This window comes from Pristis pectinata, chromosome 6 (genome assembly GCF_009764475.1).
Source record: "Pristis pectinata isolate sPriPec2 chromosome 6, sPriPec2.1.pri, whole genome shotgun sequence".
Classification (NCBI taxonomy): domain Eukaryota; kingdom Metazoa; phylum Chordata; class Chondrichthyes; order Rhinopristiformes; family Pristidae; genus Pristis; species Pristis pectinata.
Window position 1 is genome coordinate 13698665 of NC_067410.1, and position 24412 is coordinate 13723076.

At 41.0% G+C, this 24412-nt stretch overlaps 1 protein-coding gene across 6 annotated transcripts in view; it reads right to left on the reverse strand.

Annotated features, from left to right (window-relative positions):
- The window catches only part of LOC127571321 (copine-9-like), a 324183-nt gene that overhangs the window by 273437 nt on the left and 26334 nt on the right, over nucleotides 1-24412 (reverse strand). For all 6 annotated transcript variants that reach the window (XM_052017597.1, XM_052017598.1, XM_052017599.1 and 3 more), the window contains exon 2: nucleotides 8548-8588. In XM_052017597.1, coding sequence (XP_051873557.1) covers nucleotides 8548-8588 — 41 coding nt within the window. The remainder of the gene's footprint in view (nucleotides 1-8547; nucleotides 8589-24412) is intronic.

Consider the following 24412-nt stretch of genomic DNA (forward strand, 5'->3'; position numbering starts at 1 on the left):
GATGGGGAGGGTCCTTAGTGATGGATGGCGTCTTCTTGAGGCACCAGCTCTTGAAGATGTCCTCCATGGTGGGGAGGGCTGTGCCGTGCCCGTGATGGAGCTGGCTGAGTCTACAACTCAACCCTCTGCAGCTTCTTGCTATCCTGTACATTGGAGCCTCCATACTAGGCTGTGATACAACCAATCAGATTGTTCTCCACCATACGTCTGTAGAACTATGCAAGAATCTTTGGTGATACCAAAGTGGTGACATACAGTGGTGAAAAAACCTACTTGTTTGGAGTTGGTAATTTCTTTGCAGTTGTATCATGAGAAGGAAGAGCAGTGGCAATGAAATACCTTGTACGTGGAGTCATTTAGAAAATTCACCTTTTAGACAGGTAGGTTCCCTGTCAGAAGCTGAAATATGTTGCATTCTGCAAGTGATTCTGAATATTAAATGTGTTGATAAACAGATGCAGAGTGTATTTGAATCTTCTGTGTGTTTTTCCAATAGGGAAGGCTAACAGCCAAACACAAACTCAATAATTATTCCTGAACCTTAGGAGTGGAATATAAATTTGACTAAAGCTCTTTCCTTATGATGATACTGAGGTTTTGATATTGGATTTCACTCACTACCTTCTGCATTTTGCTTCATGGCTTGTCAGAGGAGAGCAGTTAATGGGGTGACTACACAATTGTGCTGTTTTTAGTTTATTCTTGACTTTTTCATAATAGATGATACCTGAAAACATTTTGTAAGCCAATTTGTTTGGGTCTTTCAACACTTGTGGAACTTCCATCATTATTTTCAGCTCAGAGATCTCGACTGCAACCAAAGTCTACAGTTATAAAGAGTGGAAAAGGAATGTACTATTGAGCCAATTTTATCTGAAAGAACTCCCTTTTTTTTGTAATCGCAGGAAACTACACATTGACAAAGAAGTATATGTGCAAGGCTGCATGTGAGTCTAATGCATGTGTGTATGCGTGTGCATAAGAATATAGGAAAAAGGAGCATAGACCATACTACCTCTCATACTTTCTCCACCACTTGATAAGATCTTAGCTGACCTGACCTTGGCTTTAATGTCACTTTCCTGATATTTCTCAATACCCTCGATTTGCAGATTAAAATTCTGTCTCCCTCAACCTTGAATATTTTCAATGACTCTCTTGGGCAGAGAGTTCCAAAGATTCATGATGCTCGAAGAGAAAAAGTTGTCCTTATCTTCATTTTAAATGGGACCTCTAATTATGAAACTATGCCCTCTGGTTTCCCATTGGGGGTGGGGGGGGGGGGTGGGAATCATCCTCTCAGTATAAACATTGTCAAAGCCACTCAGAATCTCAATAGCTTATCCCCATGGCAACCCTCATCACACCATATCAGACATATTCCCTTTGTCCTATCCATTCCTCCCTCACCATCTCTACACCTTAAAACTAACTTGTTTTCTTTTTATTTCCCAGTTCTGACAAAGGGTCTTCAAACTGAAATGTTAACTCCATGTTTCTTTGTGGTCTGACCTGCTGAGTGGTTCCAGCATTTCCTATTTTTATTTCAGATATAGAGCATCTGCAGTTTTTTGATTTCCACTCAGGATGTCATATGTTTCAATAAGGTCACACTCATTCTTCAGAACTCAGCAGGATCCAACCTGCTCAATTCTTCCTGATAAGACAGCCCCCTCATCCACAGAATTAACCTAGTCAATCTTCTCTGAACTGCCTTCAATACAAGTATATCCCTCCTTGAAATAAGATGACCAAAATGCAGTACTCCTGATCTAGTCTCATCAGCATCCTGCACAGTTGTAACAAGACTTTCATACTTCTGTCCTCCTTTCTCCTTGCAATAATGGACAAGATTTCATTTGGCTTTCTGCTCATTTCTTGTACCTCTAAGCTAACGCTCTGTGCTTCATGTCCAACAATACAAAGAGATAAGAAACAGGGGTAGACCATTCAGCCCCTCTTCCCTGCTGCACCATTCAATAAGTCCACGACTGATCTTCTACTGCTGTGCCACTTTCCTGTGTTCATCCTATATCCCCCGATACCTTTAATATCAAAAATCTATCAATCTATCTAAAATAGACTCAGTAACTAATCCTCCACAACGCTCATGGGCAGCATTGATTGGGTTCCTAAAGGGTACAGCAACCAAATTTGAGGGGTTATCACTTGAAGGGTAATCCTAAATGGGATAGTTTATTCAGCAGACATCTGGAATGGCAGGAATTATTCTGAAGTGATAGGAGATAAATAGGCTTATATTCCCTACAATTTACAAGAATAAGAAATTAAGGGAACATAAGAAATAGAAGGCAATTTGGAAAGATATTTTGACCCCCTGTGGCTGCTTCACCAATCAATAATACCTTGACTAATCTTTAATCCGGACACCACTTTCTTGCACTAATCCTATAACCCTGTTTGGACAGAGTGACCGAGCCTCCACAGCCTTGTTGAGTAGAGAAATTCAAAGCTTCACCACCCTCTGGATGTTGAGCTTTCTTCTTATCTCTGTCCTAGGAAGCCATCCCTTATTCTGAGATCCCGATCTTTGGTCCTGGATATCCTAGACAAGGGAAGCATCAGTCCTGCATCTACACTGTCAAGCTTCCCAATGATTTGATGTTTCAATGATGTCACCTCTCATTCCATTAAACTCCAGAGAGCATAGAGTACTACAGCTCAGAAGCAGGCCCTTCGGCCTATCCAGTCCACGCCGACCTGATCTTCTGCCTAGTCCCATCTACCTGCATCCAGACCATATCCCTCCAACCCCCTCCCATCCATGTACCTATCCAAACCTCTCAGATGTTACAATTGAATCCGCATCTTCCATTTCTGCTGGCAGCTCATTCCACACTCGCACTGCCCTCTGAGTGAAGAAGTTTCCCCTAAGATTCTCTTTAAATATTTCACCTTTCACCCTAAACCTATGGCCTCTGGTTCAAGGCTCACCCAACCTGAGGGGAAAAAGCCTGCATGCGTTCACCCTATCTATACCCCACACAGAACATAGAACATTACAGCACAATACAGGGCCTTTGGCCCACGATGTTGTGCCGTTTTATCCTGCTCTAAGATCCATCTAACCCTTCTCTCCCACATAGCCCTCCATTTCGCTATCATTCACGTGCCTATTTAAGAGTCTCTTAAATGTCTCTAATGTAGCTGCCCCCGCAACCTCTGCTGGCAGTGCGTTCCACGCACCCATCACTCTCTGTGTAAAAAACTTACCTCTAACATCCCCTTTATACCTTCCTCCAATCATATCATAATTTTGTATACCTCTATAAGATATCCGCTTATTCTCCTAGGGAATAAAGTCCTAACCTATTCAACCTTTCCCTATAACTCAGATCCTCAAGTCCCGTTCAGTGACTCAAAGTTCAGTTTCAGTGAGCAGGAACTAGGACTTAGAGGCAAGGGATATGGGTGGGAGATGTGGCATAGTTCCAGTTAGCTTTTGGCCTCCTCAAAGGATAATACACTCCATCTCAGGAATCAATCCACTGAACCTTTATTTTATTCCTTCTATTACAAGTCTATGCAGCCTAAAGGTAGAAACCTGATCTCCAGACAATGTTGTAGATGGACTCTCACCAGGGCCCTATATGTTCTCAGGAAGACATCCAGATCCCTCTGCACATCAGCATTCTGTGTTCTCTTCACATTTAAATAATATATTTTTTGTGTTCTTTCTACCAAAGTGGATAACCTCACATTTCTCCCCACTATACTCCATCTTTCACATTTTTTGTCCATTCACTTAACCTGAACATATCCCTTTGCAGATACTTCATGTTCTCCATACAACTTGCTTACACTTATCCTTGTATCATCAGTAGATTTGGCTAGAACTCAATCCCTTTATCCAAATTATTTATACAGATTATAGATAGTTGAGACCCCAAGCAGTGATTCTTGTGCTACTGTTCAAGTAGCAGCCTGACAATCTGTAAATGGCTCATTTATTTCGATTCACTGTATTCTGTTAGTTACTATTGGTATTAGGTTATCATTGTCACATGAACCAAGATACAGTGAAAAGCTTTTGTTTTGCAAGCCATCCAGATAGATTGTGCCATACACAATTACACTGAGGTCTATCCATGATAAAATATTGGTCTCAATGCCATGAGCTTTTATCTTGTGCATTTTACATGGCATCTTATTACATGCCTTTTGGAAATCTAAATATGCCTTATCTACAAGTTTCCCTTCATCCAACCCGTTAGTTACATCCTCCTAGAGCTCTCATAACTTTCTCTTTATATGGAAACAGATGCAGATTCAGATTAGTTTATTGTCATATGTACTAGGGTGCAATGAATTTCCTTGTTCACATGAAGCTTACAAAGCAAACAGTATACATGGTAACAATAAATACAACAACAAACACAGCAGCGATCGCATGGTGACTTTGCTTAAGTTTATTGTAATTTTTTTTACCTCTCTTGTTACTATTTGCTTAATAATGACAGAAGTTTGGTTTAACTGGCCTATAATTCCCATTTCCTGCTGATTTCCTTTTTTAAAGTAGGGGCATTATGTTTGTGTATTTCCAACATGCAGAGACATTCAGAATGTAGGGAGCATTGGAAGATCACAGCCAATGCAGTCATCATCTCTGAAGCCACTTGTTTAAAATGCTAGAATGTAGACTATCAGGTCTTGGAGACTTGCAAGTCCTTAGTCCCATTAGTTGCCTCGTTCTTTTTCTCTTGTCATATTGATCATTTTAGGTTCCTTCCTCTCCCCATCTTGCCTCTGTCAAATGATAAACTATTTGTTCTAAATCTCTCCCATTTTCTTTTTTTCCCCTCCTTATTAGTCTCCCAGTGTTAGCTTCAACTAAACTACTTTTAGCTATTTTTATCCATTTCAAATGACTAGAAATTCTTATCAGTTTTTAAATTTCTTTCAGGTTTACTCTCGTAAACAATTTTCTGACTATTTTTGAAGTTATCCTTTGTTGGTTTCTAAAACTGTCCTCATCTCGGACTTGAATCATTATATGCCAGCTTTTACCGTCCTTTTAACTTCTTCGGTTACCCACAGATGGATCTTTGGGAGAGTCTGTCGTTTCCACATTGGCCTCATTCCCTCAGAATCCCCAAAACTGGAGTGGAGGCAAATTATCCTTGATCTTAAGGGACTGCCTAGGAAGGAGCAGATCCTTCTCGCGTGTTATGTGCGTGTTTGCCAAGAGTAAGCTGTTCTTAGATTCTATAGGGAAAGATCTGAAGATGCTTTTACGTACCACATTTCAGCATACAGTTAATTGTTATTTCTGTTCTGATGAAGGTCTTTGACCTTAAATGTTACCTACATTTCTCTTTTCACAAATGCTCACTCTTTGCTTTTATTGTAACTGTTACTTTCATTACAGGAACTAGCACTAAGGTCAATGATAATCCAGGTCCCTTTGCAGGAAAGCATCACTAACTCTATATCTGGCCCTCTGCCAAATCTGACCTTGTATCGATGGATCTCTTGGTCACTGCCATGTAGATGTGACAGGGCCTTCAAATGTGATTGCTGGCATGATGTATCAGGCTCATTTGGTTCTTGCTCATCCTGCCTTAGTTTGTTTCATGCAGTGCCACTGAAAGCACGCCCTACTGTGCTTGGGACGTTTCCAAGGACCATCCAACAATAGGCCTAGTCAAGCATTCATAAATTTTCATGACGTCAGTAGGTCTTCTGGCTCAGCTTTCTTTGAGAAGAGAAATCTCTGCCAGCTCTAATTCTCTGTCGAAGCCAGGTCTAGCCACCTGTGTTTGCAGAAGCAGATGTGACTATCCTGGTGCAGGGGCAAAGAACATTATTTGCAGACGGATCTGTCTGGTATCTCTTCTTCAGCTGGGACATTCCAACTGGGAATCTTATTGGACAGATAAGGAGCAAAAGGGAAGAAGGAGAAGGAGCAATTGAAATAAAGGATAAATGATCAAAACAGGACAAATAAATGAATATTTTTTTTGAGATGACTACAAATAATGTTGCAAACCTGTCCCTCCCACTTTCTCCTTAATGCCCAAATGTAAAGGACAGCTTTTATACAATACTTCACTTGCCTAAATGCCAGGAAAAACTATGAACTAACACTGATGGTTCACATACATGTACCAATGTCTGAGGCTGCTGCTGTTCACTGTACTTGCTTCCTGGAAGCATAAATAATGTGGTGGAAAATGGATGAGAGAATAGAAGACATTCAAGCACCTGTTTACAAGTAACAACCATATGAGTTGTAGGACTGCCATTCATGCAGGTGAACACTGTAACGAAAAATAGTATTTTCAATTCCATTACCGCTCCTTTATCTTAATAAACTGCTTATGAACAGGAATGTCATGAATTAAAATCATCATTCATCAAAATGTTTGGAGTTACAGGAAGTTACACATATCTGATCAAGAGAAAGAATCCATGCAAGAAGAATATTTAATAGAGATTGACAGCTTGACCTTTATATTCTCAGGCAAATTACTATTAGTTAGTACTTGGTTTGGAAATGCTCAAGGACTCGCTTAAAGCTCCAATTCCCAGTTTTAGAACTGTTAGAAGAAGAAATCTATGCACTCATCTTCTAATGAGATGTTAAACCCTGGTGTCCATAAATCAACTGTCTCCTTCAAAACAAACAACCTCTTTAATTAATAGCAGCATCACCATGCTCCAGTTCTGATTTCTACACAAGAGCAAGTATTCCTCTCATTAGCACAGTAGGAGTCGCAGCCCTTCAAAGAACCAGATTTAGCTGTGGATGTGTAGTTGGAAAGTATTATGATAATTGAAACAGTAGTTATATTGACCAGTATTTTAACATCTGTTTGCTGGAGGTTGTGTTTACTGCCCAACCTTGATTGGCCCAAGTTATTTGCAGGCTTTCTCAAACCATTATATATTTTGCCAGTAGGGATCACAAGGAAGAGGTCATTCCATAGTAACCTCAGTGAGTTGCTGCAGGGAATCCTGTGGGTACCACATACTGCGGATACAGTGTGGCAACGGTGAATGACCTCACGTAGGCATCGAGCAGGATTACCCACTTGGTGGTTCCAACTCATGTCAGTTAAGGAGATGCTCACAGAGCTTCCTAGTTTTGTTAATCATGCATCATTGTCTAGAAATTCCCTGGTCAGTGACATAGAACACAATATATACGTAGTGGCAGCAATGGATAGTACTACCTCTAAAATTCAGCTTCATTTAAGTCACGAGAACTGCTGTTCAGAGGCACAGTACAACATATTGCCTTTGTTAACTAGACTAGAATTCAATGGGGATGAATTTCTTGGCAAGTCCTTGAATGCTACGATATCTATGGTAGATTCCCAGCTATATGTCAGAGAGTCTTCGAGAGATACAACATGATACCTGTGGTAGATTCTCAGCTATAAGTCAGAGTCATGGAGAGATACAACACAGAAACAGGCTCTTTAGCCCACTGAACCTACACCCACCATCAAGCACCCATTTTTACAACTAATCCTATCTAGCCCATCATAGTTGCTTGTGCCATTTTAACTGATTTCCAACCAAGCCCTTCACTACCCACACCACAAATAAATGTCTAAAACATCAATGTAGAACAGCTGAAAATCTGATCCGAACCATCTGCAGCTGGAGTTTGCAAAATAACATCCCCAGGTATTTAGCATTGTGGGGGGTTATGAGCAAGAATTCCAGAAGTATGGACTTCCCATTCATTCCACAGTTTTTGTCTCCAAGACTTCCCACCCAATAACCACTCTGATTTAAATTGGTGGGTTGTTGCCAGCAGAGTCGGTGATATTGGTAGGTGTTGCCGATTATTGGGCTCAGTGCAGATTGCAGTCAGACATCATGCTGGAGGAAATTTTATAGATTTGTTCGCTGGGCCTGAAGGAGGCAATCAGTCCTGTTATTCTGGCTCACAAGCAGTGCAAATGAGGGCACATACTGTAGCTCATGGCTAAAGGTCTTTCTGTCTCCTTCTGGGTTTCAGAGTGGACTAGATTTAAAAAAAGTCACAGTGAAAGTCAAGTTTATTGTCATATGCCCAAGTGCAATGAAAAACTTACTTGCAGCAGCATCACAGGCACATAGTATTAGACACACAACATTCACAAGAGAAGACATAAATTAAACTTATACAAAATAGAACACAATTAGAACAAAAAAAAACAATAGTGTTGCTACACTGAGGTAGTGACTAGATTGTGCAGGTTGGTTCAAGAACTGAATAGTTGAAGGCAAGTAGCTGTTCTTGAACCTGGTGGTGTGGGACTTCAAACTTCTGTACCTCCTGCCCGCTGGGAATAGACAGCTAGCATAATGCCTCCTTAAAACAATCTGCCTCTTGTGAGAAGACTAGCCAATCCCATCCACCCAAACTCAACCCCACTGCCACTCACACCTATCCCCAGCCCTTGAGTGATCTTGGGGCAACTTGGATTCAGCTTTAAAGACATTTTGATTTTATTTTCCCACCTCAAACTCAACCATTTTTGAAAGCTGCTGCACACAGTTTGGTTCAACAATAGAAATATTTACACTTACCAGGATCTGACTTTGAGAAGGTATCCACATCAAGAAGGTTCCTATGAAAATAGAAAGGAATAATTAATAAACTAATACATTATCAATTCCACTGTTTTCAAAGGAGATCCAAATTTATTTCAGCAGAAGTGCAAGAAATAGGAAACCTAAGAGCAAGGATGTGGCATTTCACCCATTAACATAGCACGTACAATTTGTCTTCCTGGAGAATCTGTCCTATCCATTTAATCCTTCAAATACTGATGTCAAAGAAAACATTATTCCCCAGTCTCCCCTTGTGTTACTGGCCTGGTGGTGCATCCTAACTAGCTTCAGCTCCTATGATGCTTTGGTCATGACTCTGTATATTGTTGGTGCCACAAATATAACAGGTAGGCTGCCTCCATATGGATTTTTAATCATAGAAAACATATATGATGTAAGGAGCACCATTGTGTGAATGCCAGTCAAGAAGGACTGTCCAGCACCTGGTCAACAAGCCTGTAGGTCTTGGCTCATCAAGTACACATCCAAGTACTGGTTAAACATAGAGAGGGTTTCTGCCCCCACGGCCCAGTCAGGCGGTGAGTTCAAAACCCTAACCACCCTCGAGGGGTGAAAACAGTTTTCCTCATCTCCCCTCTCATCCTTCAACCAAGTATTTTAAACCTGTAGCTCCTGGTTTCTGACCCCTCTAATAAGAGAAAATGGGTCCTAGTCCTCTCATAGTTATACACACCTTAATTAAGCCTCCCTCATTCCAAAAAGAATCCCAGTCCCAGCAATATTTTCACAAATCTTCACTGCACCCGCTCCAATACAAGCACATCTTTCTGTGCTAACCCAAGTTGCATATAGTATTGTGGCCTAACTAGTGCAGTATGTAATTCTTACATAATCTCCCTACTCTTGTGTTCTGTTCCTTACCTGATAAAACCTAAACCACCTTGATCTGTCCTGCTATCTCAATGTTTTAGGAACAGCTTCTTCCCCTCTGCCATCAGACTTCTGAACGGTCCATGAACCCATGAACACTACCTTGCTTTTCCTCTTTTCCACTGTTTACTTTTTTTTGCAACTTATAGTAATTATTATAGTAATTTCACAACACGTCAGTGATAATAAACCCGATTCTTTAATAATAAGTGCACATACACTTTGCCTGTTCCTCCACAGCAAAAAATCCTCCCTTTTATTATACTTTGCACCTCCTCAAATGCATTACTTCACACTTCTCTGGATTAAATTCCATTTGCCATTTTCCTTCCCAACTGACCAGACTATCTGCCTTCCTGCAGTCTAAAGCTTTTCCCCTCACTGTCATCCACACGGCCAACGTTTGCATTATCTGCACCATCCCTGTGACATTTACGTCTAAATCTTTGACGTAAAAAAAAGCTTTCCTTCTTCTGATCATTAATTTGTATAATCAAAAGGCACACTCAATCACCTGCCATTCCAACTACTTCACAGAGTACACTTCAGGGCAGAGGCTGGTCAAAATTCAGGCACAATTTCATTGAATGGTGGAGCAGGCCTGAAGGGTTAAATGGCCCACTCCTGTACCTTAGCTTCACCATCAGCAACAGCTTTGCAAGGTCTTAGTGTACTGCTAATGGTACTTTCAACTTAAAGTTGCGATTGCAGATGGACTGTCCACTTTCCTGGTTCTATCAGATCTTTCAGTCCTGTAATCTATAGAAGCAATTCGTACTGGAAATCGTTGGTTAATATGGACTTTCCTCCAACATGAGTCAATGGTAGAGTTTGCTGGTGATGCATTTCAATCAAGAATGGCACAGAATAATGGGACAGAGTATGCCAGATATGGTGCATTCTTGGTCTGAAGTGAAAATGGGGAGCTGCAGGAATGAACCATTTTCAGAGACTGGGTGGAAAATCTGAAGTAGTTTCAAAATTGGGCAGGCCATGTTCGGAGAGAAAAAAGGGGTTCACAAGCTATTAATGTGAGCTCATTGTGTGATTGAAGCCTTAAAACTGACAGGATGTTGAATCCTATAAAATGCATAGAACTTGAAAGATTGAAGTGGAGTGGTGAATCCATGTAACATCTTAGCTAAACCACATTTTCTCCTGAGCAGTCAGCTTGAGATTCCACATTTACAGGAAGGATGCCAAGACAATAGAGAAGGTGCAGTACAGAATTTTGTTTATTGTTCATTCACAGAACATGGAAATCATTTACAATGCATTCATCCCTAAATGCTGAACTCAAACGCAGTTAAGATTTGATCATATTGATGGACCTGGAGTATTATGTCGGCTGTGTAAGAACAGTAGATTTCCTTCCTTGCTGTTAAGGGAACCAGATTTTAAAGCAATCTTATAGCTATTGTCTACCTGCACTGCACTTTCTACCTGCATTGCACCTTATTGTCTGCCTGCACTGCATTTTCTCTGTAACTGTTACACTTTATTCTGCATTCTGTATTGTTTTACCTTGTACTACCTCAATGCACTTTGTAATGAACAGTATGCAAGACAAGTTTTTCCACTGTTCCTCGGTACTAGTGACAATAATAAACCAATTCCAATTATACAGTTACTTTTACTAATAACAGATCTTAATAGATTTAAGTTCCTCAGCATCTATGTTGGAATTTGAACTCCTGAATTAAATGGTCCAGATGATACAAGTCCAATAATATAACCACAGTACCATGGCATCTCCTCAGGTACTACCTTGTGTGAAGGAACAAAAATATGAAAAGCTAGTACCATTCTCATTTGAAGTGATAACAGAGTAATCTGAGACAGGAATTTTAAATGATCAAGTAACAGAAAAGCGTAGATCAACAAGTGTAGTCCTCCAGTGATCAGCGAGGTGAAAATTTGGCAACAAATACAAGATTAAAAATAAAAAATTGAGAGAGCAAAAGAAACCATCAAGCAGCAGTTCTTTAGAGAGGGTCATCAGTTCTTCATCAAGCACACTCTTTAGAGAGCGTGCAGAGATTTACCAGGATACTGCCTGGATTGGAGAGCACGTCTTATGAAGATAGGTTGAGCGAGCTAGGGCTTTTCTTTTTGGAGCGAAGGAGGATGAGAGGTCACCTGATAGAGGTGTACAAGATGATAAGAGGCATAGATCGAGTGGACAGTCAGAGACATTTTCCCAGGGCGAAAATGGCTAACACGAGGGGGCATAATTTTAAGGTGATTGGAGGAAGATACAAGGGGGATGTCAGAAGTAAGGTTTTTTTTAAAAACACAGAGAGTGGTGGGTGCATAGAACGAACTACTGGCAGAGGTTTGTGGGGGCAGATACATTAGGGCCATTTAAGAGACTCTTAGATAGACACATGAATGATAGAGAAATGGAGGGCTATGTGGGAGGGAAGGGTTAGATAGATACTAGAGCAGGATAAAATGTCGGCACAACATCGTGGGCTGAAGGGCCTGTACTGTGCTGTAATGTTCTATGTTCTATGTTCCTGGTGTACTGGATGAGGACGGCATTACATCAGCATTTAACTGGTTAATTGAGGGTTGACTGACAGGGTGATAAATGAATAAAGGATCTACGGTCACTTAGGATGGAGTTCACTTGCTTGTCTGAAGGGTAAATGCCAAAAATTGTCTTTGGAAGCAAACCTGTACATTTTTACATCATTCTATAGAGGCTTTTTAAAGGTTTCAATGTAGGGCAGTACTCTGGGAATATTGATCTTTTTCAAAATGAATTAATGTAACAATGTTCTAAATCTTGACAGCTCACAAAATGCCAGTGCAGGAGCAGTAAGGAGCTGGATAATCCATCTCAGCTCCTGCAACATTGACCAGTACTCCAGCATTCCAAACCTGATGGGCAAAGCCATTGGGTCCTTGGCTTGAGATTTGATTTCTATGGCTGGATAACAGTTACTTAAATTGAAGCAGGAGTTAAAATGGCCTGGACCTCATGTGAAATTCTGCAGACCCCATCCACCCTCCATGCATATACCTCAAGTTAAAATTGGGAACAATATCTCCAAGGAGAAACAAAATGTTAGGGTTTGTTTTATACCGAACTTTTACCTGTAATATTCTATCAAGTCTAGTTTGTATCATTACTCTCACATAGCATAAAAGGATATGCCCTTATTGACCGTCAAGATCTTCCGAAGTACTTTCCAACCAATGAAGTATGTTTTAAAGTGTAGACACAATTGCGTGTAGGTAACACAGCAACAATTTAGATATAGTAATCTCTCCAAACAAAAATGTATTAGCAATCCAGTTAATCTGTTCTGGTAATGTTGGTTGAAGGCTAAAAATTGGCCTCAACAATGGGAATAAATGCTCCACTTTATGATAGAGCTTGAGAGAATGGGTCTTCAGTTTAACATCACATCCAAGAATTCCAGGAATAAGCACCTCCCAACAGTGCAGCATTTCCTTGGATCTGCACTGAAGAGTCAGCCGAGATTATCTCCTTAAATTCCTGGAGGAAGATCATTCAGTATACTCACTCAATCACCCAATGTGCTCACGCACACATTCTCTGGAGTGTTTATTTTGCAAGTTAAGGCTCAGCAAGATGTAGATAGGACTCAGGTTATGGGTGTGAATATTAATTCTGTATCTTTATTTTTATTCTGGAATATCAGTCAGATAATGGTAATATCTACAGCCAGCCACATATCTGTTCTGTGGTTTTCATTCTCTTACAGAAACTATTCAGCTTTTTCAATTCCTCAGCACTCATTATTTAAAATGCCAACTTGCTTCAATTTCCCCAGGTGGGCTCTAATGATCTCCTGATGAAACATTCTGAAAGAATACCAGTCGCAACTAGAATAATGCTGCAATTGCACTGATATTTTAAAAAGGTGTGAGCTCTGCTCTCACTCTAATTGCCATTGCAGTTTTATTGTACTAATTTGAACTCAACAGCTCTTTGAACATCTTGTACACCAGAGACACCAGCTTTCTGAATGACAAAACTGCAGCAATGGGTATCAAATGTTGGGAGAGTGAGAATGCTTTAAAGCATTTCTCGCAGTCTTTGGAAAGACTGGTGGTAGGGGTGGGAACAGTATTATCCAAAAGATGTACAACCCAAAATAACAAGAACTGATTATTTGCAAAGAGAGAAAATGAACTTCAAGGCTGAGAAAGATAAAGAAGAGTTTTTCTTTAAGTGATAAAGCAGCGAGCAACTCGGTTCTGCTCTCCCACAACCCAACTCAATAAAACTATTCTCCTGTCAATATTAGCCTCATAAGGATATGAGCAGCACTAAGTCTGTTGACTTTCAGACAAATCATCCAGGGAGAAGGTGTGACTAATGCTGTCTACTCTTGCACCTGTTTTAAAGCAATGTAGACAATTTTTCCAGACAGATTTCAAGCTCACTAACCCAATGGCTGATTGATATTCCACAGTGGAGGTGGTTGAAAATTAAGAGCTACGTTTTATTTCAATGCATCTGTGCAGTGCCTCAGGAGGGAAATTACACCATTACAGGGGCACTTGCAGGAAGGGGTACATGTGCACATGCCCCTCCTCCATAACATGGGACAAACATGTGCATATATATACACATGACATCAGCTGATACTATATTTTTTGAAGACGATTACTGGGCAGTTGTGCTCTGCTGGTGAAGATAGTCAGAGATGACAGAAAACAGTTTTTGAGGTACCCAATGAGAAGAAAATTACTGGAACACCGATAAGTAGGCAATAACCATTTACAGTCTATCAAATGTCCTATCAAAGCACCAGAGAACAAAAAATACTTGTCATAGAATCAACGAGCACTGAAACATATCCTTATGGCCCACCTTGACTTTGCAGACCCTGATACCATTTGCCCTCATTATTCCCGTATCCCTCCATGCCTTTTCTACACAAGTACCTGTCCAAATGCCTTTTAAAATATTGTGATTGTATCTGCCTCCACTGACAGCTAACTCCAGATATTCACCACCCTCTGTGTGAAAAACATAGCCCTGAAGATCATCTTTATATTAGTCCCCTCTCACCTTATACCTATGCCCTCTGGTTCTGGACTCCCCTGCCCTGGTAAGGCAACTCTGACCATCTACCCTAACTGTGACCACCAAGAGGAACCCTCATCCCAAGTTTCAGTGAGGATAAACCCAGACGATCACATCTCCTCTTATAACTACAGCCCTCCATCTTTTCTCCACCACACATACTGACCACCAATCTTACCATCTCTCAACCTATGCTCTTATATGTGCTGGCCTGGCATCTTAGTCTCAGAATAACAGGTGGGTCATTTAGTCCTGAGATGAAGAGAAATCTCTTCATACAGAGCTTGGCAAATCTTTGGAGGAGCTGAGGCAGTTCAATCAATGAGCTCACTGAAAATAGAGCACAATAGCATTCTGGATATTAAGGGAGTCAGGGGACAATGCAGGAGAATGGTACAGAAGGTAGAAGATCAGCTATGATCTTGATGAATGGTGGAGCAGGCTTGAATCACCAATCTGGTCCTATTTCTTGTGCTGATGTCCTTACAATTGCTCTGCTGCTACTAATACAGCACCATGAAGCTTCCCCTTCCATCCTAGTCTGAACCCATTGCCCTGTCCTATACAACACACTAATGAAGTGGAATCACTGTTGCAGGAATAACAATAAATCCAAGCACAGAAATCTCTCTCAAAGAATTCAAAAAACGAACAGATTATCTGGTTTGTGTTGGATAAATGCTCGTCAGGCCACGTGGAGAACCACCTGATCCTTTGTAAGCAGCACAATGCGATCTTTTGCATTCACTGAAGGCTAGTTAGGACCTTAACCTCCGATCTGAGGAGCAGCACCTTTAACACTGCAGTTCTCAGAACTGCAACAAACTGTTGAGATAAGAAATAGGAGGAGGAGCCCCTTGAGACTGCTCCGCCATTCAACAAAATCAGCCTAACCCTCAGCCCACGCTCCAGTGAGAATAAACCCAGCCTATCAAATCTCTTCTTGTAACTAAATCCCTCCAAACCTCCACTTTGTCGACTTTCCCACATCCCTCTCCATTATCCAAGTTTCCAAAAGACCACTGAATGTACTTTTGGAATATGCTGAACAACAAATCATTAGATCCCTCTGGAGAGCTTCAAAGGCTTGGAAATCTCTGGGTAAAAATTAAGCTCCTCATCTCATCCTGGGGAGTTGATCCCATATACTGAGACTAGCCCCCACGCTGCATCCAACTGTTTGGAGTGAGGCGTGTGCCCATACCAGTCTCAAGAACAAACACTACTACTCTGCCAAGGATGACAGACTAAAATATAAATTTGTACAGGATCAGAAAGGCCATTTAGCATATTTTCTCATTGGGTTATGTGTAAATTCCCCAATCCTTAGCAGTAAGTGTCTTGATGAAGGCAAATTATCCACTGGTAAAGCCTCTGTGGAAAAAAATGAATTAAATCTCTCAGTTAAAGGAACAACCAGAATTTCATCTTGTATTATTGCTTAATTCCCCAAATCACATTCCTGCAGCCACAACCCCACTGAGACTCGAATCATGTACTGCACAGGATTTCAGAGAAGAATTCAGTGGCAGTAATTAATTCTAACAGGAGCTTAATCCATTCATCTACTGCACTGTGCAGAACTAAATGTCTCACAGTCTTTGGTGTCCCTTGTAGCTTGCTAGTTTTTTGTTTACCCAACAATCAACCTAAATTAAATAACTTGGATCTATTTACATTATTAATAACTTCAGATTTTGATGGCTTGGATGCATCACTTTTGCACCAGTTCTGCCATTCATGATCAAACTTGTTTGATGTTTTAGGATAATCCTTGCTCCTCTCTGTACCTTACAGAGTTAAAAATCCTTCTGCCGTAGACTTATAGAACCTCCGCACAATATTCCATTCTGGTTTGATGATTACATTGAATTAAAGCAGCCGGTTTCAATTTAAAATTCTTGCAAGATGCCTTTCAATGTTTGACTAACTTTATTGGTTAAAGCTCAGTAAGAACACCTACAAACTCCTCTAACACAAACCAACAACATTGCATAATCCAAAACACTTCACCTCCCCACAACATTTGCCTCCCACTCCCTAAATTGCAGCCTTATCATAACACACAAACGATCACTCCTATAACTTGCAATGAAATTAATGCTCACTTTGAAACATGAAGGGATCTTGTTTCATGACTAACTAGTTACAGGGATTGGACCCTTCAGTAGGTTTGGGTTTCGTCACACTGTCTGAGGATTACTGGCACATTCCAGCTCGAAGTACAGAAGGTAAAACCGAGATGCCTCCATCACAGTCAACCAGTTTTCCTGCACAGTTTTCCCTTGCAGTGCTCTTTGACACTGCAGGCTAGTTTACGTCTCAGACAAGTGGGAGATCCCTGGAATAGAGCTGCTTGCTGGTCACATATGTCAGTGGTTGCTCAGTTCCTTTCTTGTGGCGCCCAGTATCCTCCACTATTCCAGGCTGTGTCACTGCTGCCGATAGCTGATGAATCCCAGCTGCTGGTTGCACATTATTGTTATCATTAGATCCCTGGATTACCATAGATAGAGCAGGTGCAGCCTTGAAGCAAGTCAGGAGGTGTGGCCATTGCTTGGTTTCTTGGACTGATGCAAGGCGGGTACATATTAGAAAGGGTCAGACCTAGTGGGCACCTCTCCTCTACCATGCTGCCTGTCACTCCTGATACAGTGACATGCCCATCGTGAAAGGCATCTTTCATCCACGTTCAAGTTTATTGTCATGGGCACACATACCTGGGGTATAAATGCCATGGAAATTAGCTTTTTGCAGCAGCAGCACAGTACATTATAAATATGACAACCAGTAATTACATAAACTTAAATTCACATAAGTTATACATAACTTACATGATAAAATAAACAAGAAAAAAAAATAACGACACTTGTGCAAGTTGAGGGAGATATAGTCCGAGGTAGAATTAGGGTTTTTCAGGTTGGTCCAAGAACCTGATGGCAGCGGGGAAGAAGCTGTTGTTGAACCACGAAGTGTGGGTCTTCAGGCTCCTGTACCTCCTGCCTCTTGGCAGCAATGAGAAGAGGGCATGGCCCGGATGGAGGGGGTCCTTGATGATTGATGTTGCCTTCCTAAGGCATTGCCTCTTGTAGATGTCCTCAATGGTGGGGAGAGCTGTACCCGCGATGGAACTGGCGGAGTCCACCACTCTCTGTAGCCCCTTGTGTTCCTATGCATTGGAGTTTCCACAGGCCATGATGCAACCAGTCAGAATTCTTTCCAGAGTCCTGGCCTAATGTACAGAAGGTAAAATTCCATTACAGTCAACCAGTCTGAAAAGTTGTCCAGAGATTTAGGGCAAGGAGGAGCCAGTGCTCCCAAGATATTTTTCTGGAAAGAGAGCAAAGCACTCTGCTAAAATGAAATGCAAGAGTCAGTGATTCACATAAAGGAACATTTAATGGCAAAATGTGCCAAATACAATTTTGAGTCAGAATAATAATTAACAATGGCTTAAATATTAAAGACAATAAAGAAAATTCAGGGCTTCCACCTTCAGGCCAGTGGGATGAGAGAGAGAATTTATCCCATCATCAACCAGTAAATTATATGACTATAATCAAGCAAGAGGTCCAATCTCATAATAATACTGTATGACATGATCTTCAATCTTTAGCAAGCAGCAAAGGTGTTTGTGGGGCAGGTTCAAATTACCGAAGATTGATTTCTTTAGTCTCGGGGTGCCGAGGTCTCACAAAAATTGAGCAAAGGTTGAACAGACCATGACACTAACGATAAATCACAGACAGGCTTTAAAAGGGATCTCACAGCATGTGCCCTTGCAGTACTGAAATGGCAACTATCTGGAGGAGGAATATATATGGAAGTGTTTCAAGAAGCAATCTTCCAATGCATATTCCAGAAGCACATTTAAGGCTGAAACATATCATTAGTATGATACACTGGCTTCAGTTCAAACAGCTCTTTTCCACTCAATCAGCCCAAAATTATCATCACTGATATTGGCAGATGGACACTCAATATATTCCTCTGCAATTTTGACAAAGGAGACAGTATGTTCTTAATGCTTCTAACATAACAATTAGGCAAAGTAATGTTAAACCACCACATAAAACATTTGCTGTTTCTTACAGAATACTTCCACAAGATCAAGAAAGAAGCTCAATTGTTAGAGCACAGTGGGACTCTCAGGTGGTGGATACTGAGGGAAGACTGGATAGATGGGCCTTTTCACCATGAAAAGGAGGATTTGGGGAGCGAAATCACGTGGTGTTTAACCCCTTTTCAAGCAGAGAAAAAGATAACTTGAAATTTGTGCAATGTAAACTTCAAACTTGTAAACAACAATTTTGGGATTGATACACCAGGTATGGACAACACGTAGAATAAACTTTCAGATAAAACAGTAGATTAAAGCATACTAGCATCAGTAAAGATTCCGTTGGGGACTACATTGAAGAGATATTTGGATCTCTCTGGATGGATGGGTTAAGGTGTGTTGTACTCCAGTCTGAGCAAAGATGGGAGTTGTTCCAAACTTTCCTTTGGGCCTTTAATGCAACAGCTAAAGATAAACTCACTCAGGCTTCCCTCTGGGTAATCACCTATGAATCACACATTTTGTGACAGCCTGACTCACCAATACTTTTTTACTTTGCATCCAGTTATAAATTCATAGCCAAAACTACAGGAATGCTGAAAGCAGGCTTTCAAAATGGGGACTCATGCGCTAAAGCTCAAAGCACCACTTTACAGCTCCTAAAAGCAATGCGACGTTAGGAATGAGGATGAATTATTTACTAATAAATACTAATTGGTTGGTAATGACTCCAGGCCAACATTGCAAAGAATACAGTGATGGCCTGAAGGTGATCCACAACAAGAGACTCGGAGCACGAAGAGGGCGATGAATGTAGCCTTTGCCGTGTTGCCAAATACCAGGAATAAATAATAACATTTCCGGATGTCTGCATACTTTGGATAAGCAACAGTTATTTTTTCAAAACTTAACTCTGTGTGGAATGATTTTCACTTTAGTTCAACCGAGGCTCCGTCTTTATCCAGTGTAGTAAGGGCTGTATTGGTGCTGCTTCCTGCTCTCATAAAACCTATCTGGAGTCCTCCCTCTGACCTCTTTGCTTCCTTGGATCTATTCATTGCTAAATGCCAGTGTGACGTCGACCGAGTCAATTTTTCCATTCCACTTACTCATTCATACCTACCCCACTCTGAACTTGCAGCACTCCACTCACCAAGGACCAAGCGCAACATGGTCAACAGACCTTCTGAGAAGTCAAGTGCTGTTGTTATGTGACAAACTAACTTCAACCTCACGGAGGCTCAACACAACAAACTCTACTGAGATGCTGTTAGGAAAAGTTAATGCTACAGCAACCACTGTTTATTTCCAATGAAATCACTTGCAAGAAAGTCAAAGATTTTGAATTGAGTTCCTTTTGTATTCAAACTTGCTTGTTCATTGGATAACTGATGCTATCAGCCAAGCATGGCCTGTGATCCATTGATATCAATGCATAGAGTCAAAGAGTCGTACAGTACAGAAACAGACCCTTAGGTTCACTGTGTCTTGGTCGACTGTTGTACCCATCTGTTCTAATCCCATTTCCCTGCATTAGGTCAATAGACTGCTGTGTCTTGGCTATTCAAACACTTGTCTAGATGTCTCTTAATTGCTGTGATTGTACCTACCTCCAACACCTCCTCTAGCAGCATGTTTCAGATATCAACTACTCCCTGTGTGGAAAACTTCCCCTCAAATCCCTTCTTAACCTCCTCCTTCTTCAGTTTAAACCTACACCCTTTTGCTTTAGACACTACCACCACGGGGGAGAAAAGCTTCTTACTATCTACAGTTCTCATAATGTTATACATCTCTGTCAGGTCACCCCTCAGCCTCCTCAATCCCAGCCTATTCAATCTCTCTCTCCCTTTACAACTAAAGCCCTCCAATTCCTGTGAATCTCTCTGCATGCTGAGCATTGCTTCAGCTGTACTCGAGGCCAAAGTCAAAATACTGCAAACATGTACACTGCCCTATAAATAATTAATGTTGCAAATCAATTTTATCAGGTGTAGAAAATGGTTAATGTTAATAAAAATGTGATCAAGTCCCTGGAGAAAATTCAGTGGCTACATTTTGTGCACTCACTGGGGTACAGTTCAGTTTTTAACACTGTGCTTAAATATTATAATTCAATTAGTAATTCTATTCAAAGGATATAATTGGGTAATTAAGTGATCATTGTTCTTCTATACAATGGATGAGGGGAGGAAGTGACCTAGCCCAATTAAATTTCGTACATGGATCAGATAGCGCTTTGATCAGAGTTGGAGATCTAATTATAATTTACAATCCCCACCATTTCCTTAAGAAAAATCTCCTTCGCTTTCAATGACATTTGAAAAATTTTCCTCATTTCCATCTGTTTTAATAATCTCTTTAATTTTACTTTGGTTAAAAATTAAAATGGTACTTAGCTGCCTACGGATAGGTACTCTTGGTTTAAAAAAAAACTTTTGCACACAAGACATTATCTAATGACACTGGTCTTACCAGAAGTGTCCCTTCTAAGAGAGGAAACATTTTTAACAGAAGTCCTCTGTTCAAAGAAACCAGTTCTTCCAAATAAACAAGTTAATTGAGATAACTGCCTTAATATATTCTCCAAATTCACCAGAAGGATATGCAAACAAACACTAGTGTTCTATCCCTAGCACACTCAGTTGGTTACGTTTAGTAACCACGTCATTCCCCTGCCATCGGACTCTCAAAACATTTCATTCTGGGAAGCGGTTACCAGGCAGACAGAGGATGTGCTCAAAACCTCTTTGAAGAAATACAACACTCCCACCAACTGTTGGGAATCTCTGGCCCAAGGTGGAGAAGGAGCATTTGGGATGATATTGAGAATTGAATCCATGCATCGAAAGAACAGGAGCCCTGAATAAGCAGCGGAAGAAGAGCTCTAACTCACAAACTACCCACCCACCAGGCATCTCTTGCCCCATCTGTGGAAGAGTCTGTGGTTCCCATATTGGCTTCACTAGCACCTCAGAACCCACAAATGAGGGAGAGGAGGCAGAGGCAGGAGGCAGAAGCAGGAGGCAGAGGAGGCAGAGGGGGGAGGAGGCAGAATTTCTAAAACAAAGGAAAATCTGTTAATAGAGTACCTTCCATCACCTTCAGATAATTTGGGCATCTTTACTGGCAGCATTATGCTATTAAAATTAACCCTTTGAAATGTAAAGGAGTGGAATTGTCAGTGTGTGGACAGCAAGCTCCCACAATTCAATAGTAAGAAAAAATGTAATGAACAACATGTATGGCAAGGTTAGTTGAGAGATAAATATTGGCCAGGATATGCGGAGAATTCCTTTCCCCCAGTATGAACAGTGATACAGAACTCTGAACATGAAGCTACAGTGAAAGACAAGATCTTGGATTAACAGCTCATCAGAATACAAAACTTCTGGCAAAGCAGCACTAATGTGTCGACCTGTGGACCTTATGTCCGAGCCTCTGGCATGGAGCCTGAAGGACCACAAGACCTTCTGGCTCAGGAACATGTCGTTGGCCATGCACCACCTGCACTTGACACTAACACATTTGAAAAGGTTTGGAATTGTGTGCAGATCCCCTAGTGGAAACTTATGGGGAGAAGACGGTCCTTTGGTTGAGACAAGGCTCCATGCAGGTACATCATTAGGGGTGGGCAAGTACAGGCTATGAAAGTACCACCAATAAAAGAAATGAAATAACTTTTAACAGCCAGCTAAGCTGTCCCTCATCATTTAGCCAGCAGTCAAAGCTGTCAAAACACTGCATCATTTGTATTATGATGCGATCTGTTTATATCCATTAATGCCAATTTGGAATATGAAAAGTGTGCCCCTTTGGGAAAGAGACTTTGGCGGATTATTTCTTTAAAAGCTGCGCAAAGATAAGGTCACAACAGTGACATTGCTGTTCAGTGGTTAAATTAATGCACAATTAACCCAGAGCCCTGGACTAACAATCCAGAGATAAGAGTTCAAATCTTACTATGGCAGTGTGGAATTTAAATTCAGTTAAAAATAACCTGGCATTTACAGAAAAAGTAGACTTAATAATGATGACCACAAAATTACCAGATTGTCATGGAAACCTATCAGTGAAAGGAAGCTGCAGTCCTTAACAGCAGATGATACCCAGCCTGGACTATATTGACTTCAGACCCTGAGCAATGTGGTTCACTCTTAAATGCTCTCAGAAGTGGTTAGTGATCCATTCAGTTGTGCATTCCTTAAAATCCTACATTAAAAGCAAAAAATAATAAAACAGGATATACCACTCAGCATCAACCCAGGTACCAAATCCAAAACCAGGAATGTTGCTCCCACTCTAGTCAAGCTTCCAACTGTTCCTCGTGAACATCTGGGACTAGCATCTAAACTAGGGGAGCTGTCCCACAGACCAGTCACTAAACCAACAGCATCTCCCAAACCTATGACATCCACCACCAAGTAGGACAAGGTACCAAGCGCATGGGAGCACCAGTACCTGCAGCTTCCCCTCCATGTCACATACGATTTCCCCTTGGAAATACATCGCTGTTCCTTCATCATCGCTGGTTCTACATCCTGGAATTCCTTACCCAACAGAATAGTGGGAGCACCCTCAACAGAAGGGGTGCAGTGGTTCAAGGCGGCGGCTCTCCACCAGCTTCTCAAGGGAAGTTAAGGATGGCCTTGCCATCCAAAATATAAAAAAATAAAATAACATGCAAAAGCCCTGATGAAGGGTCTCTGTCTGAAGCGTCGACTTTTTATTTCCCTCCGTAGATGCTGCCTGACCTGCTGAGTTCCTCCAGCACTTTTTGTGTATTGATGCAAAAGCATTCCTTACATTAATTTCTAAATATTTACATTCATATCTAAGTTAACTTGGAGCTGTAATGTTATATGTTAATAGACTTCAAAGCCTTTATAAAAAGTCATCTTGCTGAAATTGTTGCTGCAACTAATGTGTTAAATATCTATGATATTAAATGTTGCATCACAACCTGTCTCAATTATAAGCACATGATCTATAACAATAACAAATCCCTGTATACAAAGAATACCACCACATCACCAAAATAAAACACATTAAAAAAAGCCCTTAATCACAGTCAGTGCTTCACAGGGAACTCTGCACATACATATTTGTTCAGTGACTCATTCCTCAGTGGCCAATTATCCCTATACTCTTCATCCAGTATTGAGTGGAACTCACCAATGCTCTCTGTTGATAAATGCTTTCCCTAATGGACCATTTCAAAAGGAGTTGGTCTTGCACACCAGCAACTCATCAACATGGTCTCACCAAACTAATATGTACAATGTTTTAAACACCTGATTGCTGCTTTAAGAATGTTGCTTTAAATTGAACAAATCTTCATAATTTTAATTAAACCTGTGACTAGATACCAAGATTACACTTTTATACATTTTTATCTCCACATCCTTTACATTCAGTATTTCTTCCCCACTTTGAGACACTGCAGCTTAGTGCTCAATCATGACCAAATGTTGAGAGTCAGTTGAAATGTTGAGATCCCATTCATGCCTGCTGATATTTGATGGGCGGCACGGTAGTGTAGTGGTTAGCGTAACGCTATTACAGCGCCAGCAACTCAGGTTCAATTCCGGCCGCCGTCTGTGAGGAGTTTGTACGTTTTCCCAGTGTCTGCATGGGTTTCCTCCAGGTGCACCGGTTTCCTCCCACATTCCAAAGACGTACGGGTTAGGAAGTTGTGGGCATGCTAGGTTGGCGCTGGAAGCGTGGCGACACTTGCGGGCTGCCCTCAGCACATTCTCAGTTACGCAAAAAGATGCATTTCACTGTGTGTTTCAATGTACATGTGACTAATAAATAAATAT